General features: G+C 38.9%; 1 protein-coding gene across 1 annotated transcript; it reads left to right on the plus strand.

The window, feature by feature from the left end:
• Positions 1 to 8,485: 8,485 nt before the first annotated feature.
• LOC132654792 (tripartite motif-containing protein 43-like) lies at positions 8,486 to 13,475 on the plus strand. The gene is made up of 6 exons (XM_060386088.1): positions 8,486 to 8,893; positions 9,434 to 9,529; positions 10,061 to 10,291; positions 11,098 to 11,120; positions 11,811 to 11,908; positions 12,991 to 13,475. Exons 1-6 carry the CDS (start codon positions 8,486 to 8,488, stop codon positions 13,473 to 13,475), a joined length of 1,341 nt encoding a protein of 446 aa, XP_060242071.1.
• Positions 13,476 to 14,210: the final 735 nt, after the last annotated feature.

The raw sequence follows: 14,210 nt of genomic DNA on the forward strand, positions 1-14,210 counted from the left end.
CAAGTTCCTAACAATTTATAACAAGAAAGCTGATTTCAAAACTATGTGCTATGTGAAAAACTATACATATAGGCACAACATGACTTCTGTACTTACTATGAAGCTAAAAATATCATGAAAGTATATAATATTTATAAAAGAATAAATGAATAAAGATAAAAAGAGAAAAATAACCTCAAAATAAAGTAAAATTTTTATCAAAATACCTAAGGAAAGTAAGCCAGATAAAATGTGAACTTGACCAATGTTACATATGATTGCATGTATACAGAAATAAAACAAATACAGAGGTCATCACTCCTACAAAAAAAAAATCAAATAGACAGTTTGTAACAGTTTTTACACAGAAGATTGTAGACAGAAGCACCATGTTTGAAAGCAATGTTTAATTGACTGGCAGAAACAGTGTTCAATCAGAGAAAGACTTGACAGAATAGGCTAAGCCCAACTTTCAGGAGAGGAAAGAGGAAAGGAAAGCTATTTCAGGGGCAATGCATAGAGACAGGATGTAGTTCTAGAGGAGATGTTTACACAGAGAGGTTGACTGAGAGAACAAGCTAGTCAACAGAGAAGACAGAATGAGCCAGAGATTGCGAAGGAGGCAGAAGATTGGAGCAGATGGCTGAAGTTAGTTTGAGGCCAAGAAAAGCAACTCAGAGCCTGAGAGAGAAGCCAGATTGAATCACTCAGCTTAGAGAGGAGTCTGAGCCAGAACAGCTGAAATGAACAAGTCAGCCAGAACTCAGAAAGAACTAGAAAATGTGAGCTTATTAAGCAGTAAGGCTCAGAGGCTGAAAACATTCTAGGCTTAGATTACATTATTAGAAAGCTAGATGCATCCAGGAATAGATCTAAGTAAGCAGGAGCTGGTACTAAGCCTCAAATACAACCACAATAGGAGAATAAAAGTCCTTTTACAGGCCAGAGCTGTAGAGTCTCCTCTCCAGGAGGAGAGGCTGATAGGGCAAGGGCCTCTGCCCAGGTCACCACATCCAGTCTGGCTCACAGTCCATCCCACTTCAAACACAAGTGACTCAGATAGCTCAGCATTCCTAAGGCTAGGACAAAGGACCTCACAAGCAGCTAATGGCTGCGGGTTCCCACCCAGCCCGGAAAAGACCAACCACCCCAGCTCCTGCTGTTCAGCCTCCTGTTCCAGCATGTTGAGGGTGGCGACCACACACTCACCATGCTGCGACTTTGGAACTCGCCTGAAATCCCCTCACAGGACCCAGCAGCTGAGCTCGGACCACAGCAGGCGAACCATTCCACACAGCTCAGCTATGGAACATACCCTGAAAACCAGTGGCACCCAGAAGAACTCTCCTCTTCCTCTGATCACAGGATTCACCTGGAAGTCCTGATTGGCCACTGAGTCTTGAGCGACATGAGCACCTCCCCTAGGGTCACAGTGTACTGAGGGGACAAAGCATTGTGCTTCCTGGCCCAGGAGGCCTGATTGCATGTTTGCTAATTACAAAGAGCAAAGAGAACCTGGCTGATGGAGAAAGCTAACCCTGGAGAAGACTATGCTCCACGCAGGGACCTTGAATCCATGACTTAGACTGTGTTTCGAGATGCGGAGAATGAGGGCCACACCTTTTCAAGATCTGCAGGGATTTGTATGTCTGTAGATTTGTGCTCTTTGTATAATAACCTACCTTTCTGTCTCCAGCATTCAGTAGGCACTTCCCCTCCTCCTCCTGGAATCAAGGTGGATAGCTTGAACAGCCCATTATTCAACTTGCAGTGGCGTGAACAATCTGTCCGCAAGAGGAAGGCTACTATGAATATTAATGGTTTAGAAGGATTTTAGGAAACAAAATGAGATTGTTGTTCTGTGACTTCACACTCGGGTCAGCTAAACTGCAGCTACTTCTCGCCTGGTAGATATCAGACAACCCTGAGAGAAAAACAGAAAACAGATGATGCACAATTTGGAGCAGGCACGTCTTCCTCTGTAACTGCGAAAAAAACTGGAAAAACACAGTAGTATCAGCAAAGGATGTGTAGGTAAACAGAACAGATAGAATGAATCTCTCTGTAGAGGTAGAAACTGGATCTGTAAGAATTACCCGCAGTTTCTGGTCCACCTAATCCAACAATGACTGTCTGCAAAAGGAAAGTTGAAGAATCCAGTTGCTGTTCAGACCATGTGGCTGGATGCCTCAGCTGGTCTTCAGTAAATACCAGTATTTCAAAGAAGTAGGCTCTAATCCCAGTTACCAAAAAATATGAACTTGCTAGCCAGATTGAAGGCAAGCAGAAAACAAGAAAGTTATCATCTTCAGTGGTCTTTAGATGTGTAGCCTGCCATCAGAAATATGTCTGAGATGAAAGAAGGATTTTATCACCTCAAAAAAATACAGGTTAATCCCCAAGTGGTGGTGGCACAGGCCTTTAATTCCAGCACACCAGAGGCAGAGGCAGGCAGACCTCTGTGACTTAGAGGCTCACCAGTTATACAGACGGAGTTCTGGAACTTTCATGACTACACAGAGTAACCCTGTCTCAAAAAAAGAAAAGAAAAGAAAAGAAAAGAAAAGAAAAGAAAATTAATGAAAACAAAATCAAGATAAAAAAATGGGTTTCCTACTTCACTCTACCCAACTGCTTGGGTTTTATTTAACAGAACTAGTGTAACTACAGTAATTTAGTTTATTTTTTAAAGTTAAATTTTCATTTTTATATTAATTACAGTTTATTCATTTTGTATCTCAGCTGGAGCCATTTCCAACATTCCCTCCCAACGCCATTCTCCCTCCCAAATCACCTCCCATGCCCCTCCCCAAGTCCATTGCTAGGAGAGGTCCTCCTCCCCTTCCATCTGACCCTAGCTTATCAGATCTCTTCAGGACTGGCTGCATTGTCTTCCCCTGTGGACTAATAAGGCTGCTTCCCCCCACCCCCCAGGTGGAGGTGATGAAAGAGCCAGCCACTGAGTTCATGCCAGAGTTCATGTCAGAGACAATCCCTGTTCCCATTACTAGGGATCCCTCTTGGACACTAAGCTGACATGGGCTACATCTGTGCAGGGGTTCTAGGTTATGTCCATGGATGGTCCTTGGTTGGAGTATCAGTCTCACAAAAGACCCTGTGCCCAGATATTTGGGTTCTATTACTCTCCTGTCCCCTCCTGTTCTTCCTATCTCCCACTTCTTTCATAACACTTCTTTCTATCCCCCCTTTCATAAAATTCCCTGCACTCTGCCCAAAGTTTGGTTATGAGTCCCAGCACATGTTTTGATACCCTGCTGTGTAGAGTCTTTCAGAAGCCCTCTGTGATAGGCTCCTGTCCTGTTCCCTGTTTTCTCCCTCTTCTGATGTCTGTCCCATTTGTCTTTCTGAATGAAGATTGAGCACCTTACCTAGGTCCTTCTTCTTGATTAGCTTCTTTAGGTGTACAGATTTTAGTATGATTATCCTATATTATATGCCTAATACCAACTTATAAGTGAGTATATACCATGTGTGACTTTTTGCTTCTGGGTTAGTGTAATGCCAGGTTCATGGGACCGTCAGAAACCACCAGGAGATGACTTGATGCAATAGCAAGAGAGCTTTATTACAAGAGCAGTCGAACTCTGGACCCAAGTCTCACTGACATGGCAGTAGAGAAGTGAGACCTCGAGCTCTGAGTGAATAGGATTTTTAAAGGGAAAGTCTGTGAGCAGGGGATTTCCATGGCAACAAGCGGGGGGGAGCACAAGACTTGGCATTACAGAATTGGGTGAAGTTTAGCAGGGCGGGGTGACCTTTTCTGAGGCACACAATCACAATGGCTAAGGCATATAATCACAATGGCTATTTTTCTAAACCATATCTGAAACATTGGGGAGAATTTTCCCACCCAATTTCCAACTGATTCCCATTGATTATTGCCAGGGAGTTTGTCTCTATTTTCTATGAAGCATTTATTCTGTTTTATTTCCTGGAGGCTGTTGCTAGGAAAGTTAACTTTGTTCTCTGCCAGGTGTACATTCTGTGATTTTTCCTGGTACCTGAATTCAGCTCCCAGTCAAGATGGCTCTTTATTTCCAAATGGAGTTATACTCAGGCTAACTATACCCAGGCTAACTTAAACTCTTCATTACCTCACTCAGAATGATCTTTTCTAGATTGGAACTCAAGATCCAACCATACCACCCCTAGGCATATATCCAAAGAATCTCACATAAACAAAAAGGACATTTGCACAACCATGTTTGTAGCAGCTTTATTTATAATAGCCAGAAGCTGGAAAAAACCCAGATGGGTACTAGGCAGAACTATTTAAAAAGTATTAAAAACTTGGTGCACAAACTAGCTGTTTAACAGTGTATGAACTGAGTAAAATGATAATGATTTTCCTCACTATATTGGAAAATACAAAAAGAGTTATGTGAAGTTCACAGGTTTCTTACCTACATTTTTTGGTATGCATAAGGTTATTGTGTAATTAATTCAAAGGCTGATTTCTGTATTCCCCATATCTGGTTGGAAGCCTGAGAATCTACTGTCTTAATGTCATATAAACTTCTCTATTAGATCCACAATACAGAGGCCTCTTGGATTAAAGGTGTGTGCTAGGTCTGGGTGAACCACACCATAATCATATGTTTATAATAAACAGAAAGTTCTCAAATTAAAGGTGTGTGTTAGGGCTCAATCAAAAGAAAATGGTGCTTTAGAGTTCACAAATGTTGGGGTTCTCAAGGGGATCAAATACCCTGCAACAAAACTGACCCAAACTCTTTAGTGAAATAGAATCTATAAAAGATCTTCTGGAGGTATCTGTAGCCCTGTTCTCAAGCTGTCCTATAGAGCAACAGTAATAAAAAAGGCTTGGTGATCAAAACAAGGACAGAATTCTTGAAGATCTTAACATTTTATTGTTGGTATTTGCTTGAATCAGAGATGGATGACACCATCATCTGTTACATGATTGAAAACAAAATATGAGCACTGTAAACTATTATTGTAAATTACGTACCTTTAAAAAAAAAAAAAAGAAAAAGCAAAGTTCTTACTGTATAATTTAGCAGGCCTTGAACTAAAAATTTCCTGCTTCATTAGCCCAGGACCTAGGACTCTGGGATTAAAGGTGTGAGCCTCCACCCAGCTAAACAGTAACTCGGGAAAACTTGTTGTGGAGATTTGCTTGTGCAGATTGGAAACAAGGTTGGTTCAATCTACAAGAACTCACTATTGGAAACATTAGTGAAAGCAACCAGGGGAAGAAGTGGGCGTGGTCATCACAGCCTCCATGAAAGGAGACTCCAGGGCCTAACCAGGTTCATTCTTCTCCAGACTAGACCGAGTGTGGAGTGTGTTTCCAAACCTTCTAGCTCGAGACCCTGCTAGATCTATCACTTCCACACATTGAGAATTTGACCCCAGAGCTGAGCTAATAATACTGCATCTCTACCAAACACTGCTGAGGCCTGAGAAAATTTCTTGGGTGAGTGAGAAATTCACAAGGAAAAAGTATATTATGTTTTTTATTTTTAATTAATTACAAATCTGAAGGTTCTGTTTAGAATTAACATTTTTATGTTTAACAAAAAAAAGTGATCATCTTTCTTGGTCATCTTTCTCCTTATATAATGTGGATTAAAGTTATGGATATTTTTAGATTTGTCATAATGAACATTCTAGATGGTCTGATGTGATGATCTGGGGGATTGTTACAAGATACTTTTCAATTTTGTGCTTTGCCAAATTATAAAATATTTTAAGAGTGTTTTCTTTTGTATGTACTGCATAGATGCAAGACTAACACCTCCAAATAATGGATATACTTATAATATATAATGATTAAATGCTCTAAATTATTTGGAAATATATCAGAATTTAGAGATATTTAGGAACAGCATAGAAGTAAATTTTTCTGTTTTTAATCACTGAGTAGTATTCCATTGTGCAAGTGTACCACGTTTTCATCATCCATTCTTCAGTTGAGCGGCATCTAGGTTCTTTTCAGCCTCTGACTATTATGGATAAAGCTCCTATGAACATAAATGAGCAAGTGGCCTTGTGGTACGGTGGAGCATCTTTAGGGTATATAGCTAGGAATGGTATTTCTGGGTCTTGATGTACAATGTTTCCCAGTTCTCTGAGAAAACTCCAGATTGATTTCTGCAGTAGTTGTACAAATTTTCACTCCCACCAGCAATGGGGAAGCATTCCTCTTGCTCCACATCCTTGCCAGAATGTGCTGCACTTGACTTTTTGGTCTTAGCCATTCTGATGGGTGTAAGATCTAATCTTGGTGTCATTTTGATTTGTATTTCCCTGATGACTAAGGACATTGAACATTTCTTGAAGTACTTCCTGATCATTAGACATTTCTCTCTTGAGAAATCTCTGTTTAGCTCTATACCACATTTTTTAATTGTTTTTTTTTTGTTTGTTTGTTTGCTGGTGTTTAATTTCTTGAGTTCTTTATATATTTTTGATATTAGCTTTCTGTCAGATGTAGGGTTAGTGAAGATCTTTTTCCATTCTGAAGGCTGCTATTTTGTGCTATTGAGAGTGTCCTTTGCCTTGGAGAACTTATTCAATTTCATGAGGTCCCATTTATTGATTATTGATCTTAGTGCCTGAGCTGTTGTTGTTCTGTTTAGGAAGTTGTTTCCTGTACCAATGAGTTCAAGTCTATTTTTCACTTTCTCTTTCATTAGATTTAGTGTATCTGGTTTATGTTGAGGTCTTAGAACCTCCTGAAGTGTAGAATTGTGCAGGGTGATTAATATAGATCTATTTGCATTCTTCTGCATACAGACATCGAGTTATACCAACACAATTTGTTGAATGGTTTTGGCTTCTTTGTAAAAACTCCAGTATCTGGGTCTATTTCTGACTCTTCAATTCCTTTCATGAACTTCTCTGTTTTTATACTAATAACATGTGATTTTTCTTAACCATTGCTCTGTAATACAGCATATCACGGATGGTGATAACTCAGGAAGTTTTTGGTTCTTGTATTTTGTTTTATTGTACAGGATTGTTTCAGCTATGCTGGCTGTTTTACTTTTCTATATGAAGTTGAGAATTGTTCTTTTAAGGTCTCTAAAGAACTGTGTTGGAATGTTGGTAGGAATTGCATTGAGTCTTCTGGGCTGCTTGATAGTCTACCATGTTGGTAGAATTGGCTATTCCTGACAGAGCTTGATATTGAGTTGGAAGGCTGTATGCAGTTAAAGACAGCACTAATCACACCATTCTATTTATAATAGTACATTCTGGTTAAAGTCTGATGCAACCTTCAGCCTCAGTGTTGTATTTTAGTTAACTCTGTGTACTTCCAAAGCATTATGGGGTGAGTTGTCTATTATACAAAAAATTAACTTCATGGAAAACATGACCATCAGAGAAGTTAAGGCCACATCTTTTTTTCTAATCATTGAAAACGAGTGTTAGTCCTGGATTTTGAGTTATGTCTCAACCACCTATATAGCCACTGGACTCCATCAGTTTCAAATCCCAGGAAATTTAAGTTATTATCACAAAATTGGCATCAATAAAAGCAAGATTATTTATTTTGTAAAAGTTAAAACAGATGAGAAATGGGAACCCTATTGATTAGATAACCAAGTCTCAAATAGTCACGAGAGCTTCCTTTATGTCTCAAGATTTTCCCTCATAAACTCAAGGCAGGAATTGTGTCTTTGGGAAGCAAACAATTTCCACAGAGGGTTTTCCTAGTATTCAACTGGTGTTAATTAGGATTGGTATGAAAATGACTTCTCAATTCTGTGAATGATTATTGGGTTTGATTTTTCAGATGCAAAGTTCCACCATAAATTCTATTGAGATAATTGCACCATTTCATGGGTTATGGTCTCAAACTAAAGAAAAAGCAGAAGAGGAGCTGAACATAAGTTTTTCTTGCTTCCCACTGTGTGATGTTGGATGCCAGGAGACCAGCTGCTTTGAACTCCTGCTACCATTTCTTTCACAGCATGATGGCCAATACTCTTGAGTTATGAGCCATCATAAAGTATTATTCTTGGCAAGTGGTGGAACAAAGGAAACTTAATGTGATATCAAACAAAAGCATTTAATGGAATAGGTGTAAAGTAGGGTTTATTTTATTGAATAGAAAAGAAGAAGGTGTTCTACTAACGTACGTCTGCAATGAAAGGCCAGCTGTGTAGTTGATTGACTTTGATCACTGTACAGTGTATTTTTCCTACCACATTGTTTTTCTCTACATCAAAGATGGCTATGGCCTTGAATCAACATACCAATCTGGGCTGAAGTCTCCAGAAGAATTGCAGATGGGAAGACAGAAGGTCATCAGATGCTCTGTGTTTCCATAGAGAAAATTGTGCCAGGAATTATCAACAACTATACACCTATGCTTCATTTTCCTTTTGGTCATACAAAAAATGAATCCTGTTTTGACACAGACAGAACTGAATCACAATTTGAGTCAGATTTTGTGAAGTTTCTTGCTTCTCTAGTGCCCAATAATAGTAATTCTGTTTCTTTCCTCAGGAAAATGGAGTCAGGCATCTCACAGGCTTTCCAGGAAGAGCTCACTTGCTCCATCTGCTTGGGCTGCCTTTCAGACCCAATCACCATAAGCTGTGGACACAGCTTCTGTCGGGCCTGCCTCTGCCTTTCCTGGGAAGACCTGCAAGTTCCTGTCCACTGTCCCACATGTAGGCATCCATCCCAACAGGACTTCAGAACCAACGTTGTTCTGAAGAAGCTGGTGCACATTGCCAGACAAAACATTCTCATGAAGTACCTGAACTCTGAGGAGAACAAGTGTGTGACCCACAAGGAGATAAAGAGGATCTTCTGTGAGGAGAACAGGGTCCTTCTCTGTCAACTGTGCTCTGACTCTCAGGAACACAAGGGTCACAGACACTGTCCCATTGAAGCAGCTGCTGAGGGGCAAATGGTAAGTGATGTTTCTGAGAGAACATGGCAGCTGGAGAGAGGGAGCTTAGCAGAGCACAGAAAGATGCCTGTCCTGATTATGAGGAAGCCTTTCTGTTCTAAATGGTGGCAAATTTTAAACATGTAATGGAGAGAGAGTGACTATAAATATAAACATTTGTTTAGAAAACCCTAAGTGTAAAGATAATATCTAATTTATATTTCTTCATGTCCAGGTCACTAGAAAGTGACCACGTAAGATCATATCTTTCTAAACTGTCCATGACTGGTGACTAAATGAGAGAAAAAAAATACATTGGAATTAACTAGAGAGAAGGATCTGGGAATCCCAACCAGATGGATGTTACCCAGTGAGGCTTATAAATCACTTAACAAAGGGTTATGTTGTATTTTTTATTTCTATTCCCTAAAATCTAAAATTCATTGTCAATAAAAGAAAAATGAAGTACACTGTGATCCTTCTACTCTCCCTAAAGTAATCTGTTCATTGCCTAAGGGTCCATCAGTACTACCCAAAGTAGACACTCATTGTGTTTTACAGGAGAGATTTCTAAATCAAATGGCATCTTTATGGGAGAAGCTCCAAGAAAATCAAGAGAATCTAAAGGCAGAGAACAGAATGACAACTCAGTGGTCGGTGGGTATGAAACTGATGCTGAAAATCAGCTTGAAAATAGGTTGAGGCAGCTCTCTTGAAAACTTCACAAGCTGGGAATAAGGCATGGGCATTGATACTAGGAAAACCTTTTCTGCAGGTCTCTAATTCTGAGTGTGGTATACAACTCTGCACTCAGAGAGCGTGGACAGGCTGTGGTAGAGAATGTTGAGTCTAATGAGTGACTTCCTGACAGTTCAGCACAGTGTGTTTGACTTTATGGCTATATCATGATATTTAATTTCTACGTGCAGAATGTTATGTTTGTGTGAACATATGAATTATCAAAAATATCTTTTCAATTGGCTCAAGATGTCATTAAATTGATGAAAATACTTAGAGAAAACGATGGGTTTGTTTGATTGTGCCACTAACAAAGAAAATTGAATGAAATAAAATAATTTCCATTTCTAAAAAGTGGGAACAGTAAAAGTGGGGACAGGATCGACCAGTCAAATTTAAGCTTAGATGGAATCAGTTGAGATGATAAAATATTCTGGGCTTTTCCTTCAGGACTATGTGACTCTTCGGAAAGAAATGATCAGGAAAGAATATAGGAAACTACATCCAATCCATTATGAAGAAGAAAAGCAGCATATAGAGTATATGGAAAATGAAGGCCAGACTAGGTTAGAGAAACTGAGGAAAAGTGAAGCCTTGATGGTCCAAAAGAGGAGTCAACTAATAGAAATGTATCGGGAGCTGATGACAATGTCCCAGCAGCCATATGTGGTGCTGCTCCAGGTGAGCATGGAGGAGTGCATGGAAGGGCTTTGTTATCTGAGGCCCATACTGGGACTGTTACATCTAAGATAGCTGTCCACAATCCATGCACTTATTGTCAGCGGATATTAGGGATAATCTGGAGACACTATGTTCTGTCATACCTTAAAAGAGCAAGCTTTTGACCCTGTGTCAGTGAATTCCCCATTGAATATCTCCTCATCTTTTGCTTTTGTAGCTTGTTTCTCTAAAATCCCAAATTCAGTTATTCCTGTTAGCAAACATTTATTCTTTTTTGCCTCTACTTGAAAATTATGTACAGTTTTAAAGAAATTTATAGCTAATGTCTTCTCTTTACAAGATGTATTTTTGTGTGTTCTTTGGAAGATGAAGCTTTGATGCATGGACTTCTTTGGTGGTAAATGATGGCCTGAAACTCATAGTAATCCTGAGGTCTAAAAACCCCAAATTTTGGAATTACAGGCATGAGATATCATTCAGGGGTGACTTTGCAGTTTGAAAGTATTCTTAGTAAAATCATGCCTGTGCTTTGTGGACAGGCTCAAGGAAAGTCCCACTTGCAGAGCACTGTGGGTTGTAAAACAATGTACAATCCCTATGCATGTTCTTCTCCAATATTGCGCTCACTGTCTGATTTCATTGAGAATTCTTTTCTGCTCATTTGTTTGTTTGGTATTATCTTAAGACATGAAAATAAATTTGAAAGGTCAATAAGTGTGATGATGACTAACATTTATATGAACTTCATACAAAAACATTGTAAGCCATTTCTTCAGAAATCTTAACTATTCTTGTTGTCTTTGCAGGATTTGGAAGACATGTTCAGAAGGTGAGTACAATCATCAGTGCAAGCCAGGATCCTTGAACTAGGCTATAAAATTGACCAAGCTGCCTTAGCAAACTAAAAATATCCTTTAGATATGAATAATACACAATTGCTTGTGTATGAAGTTTGAGATTGGTTTCATGTATATGACACCTATTCTTTACCAGAAAATATCTTTACTTACTACATAACAGTAAAGCAGTGTATGCAAGAGGGCTTGGTGATAAAATATCTACTTTTGAAATCATAAATCTTGAGGCCCATCAGCAGCATTTTCTGGTAGTAGAAATAGCAGAACACATGGACAAACAAATTGGTAACAGGAAGGTCTCCAAAAAGTATCTAGGAGGAAACTGCTTTGTCTCCTGATCTTAGGGTCACTATGATATCCGAAAATGCTTGTGTGAAAGATTTTCAGTCAACTGTTCACTTGTACGAATTTGATTTGCTTTCTTTATGTGTGTGCACACATGCATGTGTGCCATTGTCCAAGTGTGGAGGTCAGAGGACAATTTTCAGGAGTCAGTCCTTTCCTTCCACCATGGGTTCCAGGGATTGAAATCAAGTTGTCAAGCTTGTGTAGGAAGGGATTTAACTCCTGAGTCACTGTCTGAACTTGGAGTGAGCATTTCTCCTAATCACTGTGATGGTGTCTTTAGCACCAGGCAGACCAAGGTCTTCTTCTCCTTGCAGGAGTGAGTCAGTGCAGCTCTGCATGCCCCAGCCTATGAAACCAGAGCTCAGTGCCCTGCCCATCACTGGACTGATTGAGAGGTCCAAGTACTTCCAAGGTGAGTGTCAGCACTGCTGAAATGACTGGAGGTGTCCTTCAACAATGAGATAACCCTAACAAACCTGTCTTTTTTTAATCTCCACTGAAAGATATGTCAATGTAAGTCTCATTTCTAATCATGTTTATTCACATGGTCATTTAAAAATATAGATGAACATGAATATATTGTTGTATGTGATCCAGGATGAAAATATAGTATCAGTTTTTTCTTGTGACATAAGGAATGATAAATTAATTCAATATAATCTAATTCATGTTAAATAAACCCAATGATGAAGATATTTGATTGTCTCTCCTTAAACATTTTAGCAGTTGAATTTATAAAGTACATGCACTTCTTTGCTTAAAAATGCACAAAATATAGCGTTATATACTTGTAATCTTAACAATATAATGTTGAGACATGAGGATTACTGGTGAGTTTGAGGCTAGTGTGGTCGATAAAGTGAGTTCCAGGTCAGTCAAAAATATATACCAAGACTGTGTCAAACAGAATTAAATAAATAAACATAAAATAACTATGTACACAGGGTGTATATCATGAGCAATAAAAATAAAACAAAATTGTAGGATATGAGACAGTGTCTAAATTTCCCTATTAGATATAAATGTGAATTATACCCTCACAGGGAAAGAGTATCAGAGATGCCAGGGGATAAAGGTAGACAGTAACAACCAGCAAACCTCTTTTAATGCATATTTAGCTTGTCCTTGAGTATAAACATGAGTGCTTCCATGCAAATAAAGATATGATTATCATTGCCCCTCTCTTACAAATTGGTTTTATGGAGGACCATGATGACAGCCTTCACTCCAGACCTTGAAGCAATGCATGCATCTTCCTTTTGCCAGGTGTAATTAAAATTCACCTGACAGAAGTTGGATGAAGCTCCCTCCTCTTTTTTTCATCAGGATCCCATTCTGTTGCTTGTGGAATTTCTTGACTTTGAAGTGTTTGAGCCACATTTAACCCTCTAGGCTTAGCCTTCTCTTTTATAATTCTCTTTTAAAATTCAGGCACCTCTCTGACCTGAGAAATTAAAATATTCATTTTAATTAAAATGTTGCCTCTTTCCACAGTGTACATTTCATTTGGAAAAGCAATCTTACCCCCTGACAGGATGACCCTATTTGATGCTGTGAGAAGATTCAACTGTAGGCCTCACCAAGAGGAGACATCTGTGAAATCATCTCAACACTATTTTGCTGCCAGGGGATCACAAAGCTTCACCACTGGGAAATATTACTGGGAGCTGAATTTAACAAAGTCTTTTGAATGGGCCCTAGGAGTCTTTCAGGATGACCTTCAACAGAATGAACTTGAGCGTGTATTTCTCCTTTTGTGTGCAAAGCAGGGTAACCAGTACAGTCTCCTCACCACCTGCCCAGAATCTCAACACTTTATAGAGAAGCCAGTGGGCCGGGTTGGTGTGCTCCTTGATTGTGACGGTGGATATGTCAATTTCCTGGATGTCGCCAAGAGTTCTCTCATATACAGTTACCCTCCTGGCATCTTCAATTACCCTGTCAGGCCTTTCTTCTCCTTTGGCTGCACATGTTCATAGGAAGCTGTAATCCAGTACTTTAGTGTTGTTTAAGTATTTCCTTCTCTATAGTTCTCTCTCTCTCTTTTGTAATTATACAATAAAATACTATTAAATATGGCTGACTATGTTTCCTTTTCATTTGTGGTCATCACCTTTTCTAAGTAGGTTTCCCTTGTTTCACTGTTTGTTAATTAACAAACAGTCCAGAATTATCAATTAGCAGTGATATTCAAGTTCAGAATTACAGCCCTTATTAAGAATGCTTGGGACCCTCAGTTGGATTTAGCATTTTAAAAATATTATTTAGATGTGGGATTCTATTTTAATAGTTTCAAGCACAGATGTGTATTTGCTGGCTAATTTTGTTTTAACTTGACACACGATATTTTGGGTTTTGAGACAGGGTGTTTTTAATATAGTGTTAGCTGTCCTGGAACTAACTATGGAGTCTAGTCTTGCATCAGACAAAGAGGAATCTGTCTCTGCCTTTGAAATGTTGGGAATAAACATGTGCAAATCCACCACCAGGACATTGTTTGTATAGACATTGTTTGTACAGATCCTCAGATATATATGGAAATATAAAAAAATAAAGAAAGATTAAATAACCCAGGTATTATAAGGAACTTCTGGAGATACCACTATCCCTGTTTTCAAATTGTACTTCAGAGTAGTAGAACTAAAAACACTTTGGCATTATCATATAATTGGACACACTTATCAACAGCCAAAGTGAATCTTCACATATGAATT

Source organism: Meriones unguiculatus, chromosome 6 (genome assembly GCF_030254825.1).
Source record: "Meriones unguiculatus strain TT.TT164.6M chromosome 6, Bangor_MerUng_6.1, whole genome shotgun sequence".
Lineage (NCBI taxonomy): Eukaryota > Metazoa > Chordata > Mammalia > Rodentia > Muridae > Meriones > Meriones unguiculatus.

Coding starts and splice junctions, on each gene's coding strand:
- LOC132654792 (XM_060386088.1), top strand. CDS start 8,486: ATGGAGTCAGGCATCTCACAGGCTTTCCAGGAAGAGCTCACTTGCTCC. Junction 10,292..11,097: donor CATATGTGGTGCTGCTCCAG/GTGAGCATGGAG, acceptor TTGTCTTTGCAG/GATTTGGAAGACATGTTCAG. Junction 11,909..12,990: donor GAGGTCCAAGTACTTCCAAG/GTGAGTGTCAGC, acceptor CTCTTTCCACAG/TGTACATTTCATTTGGAAAA.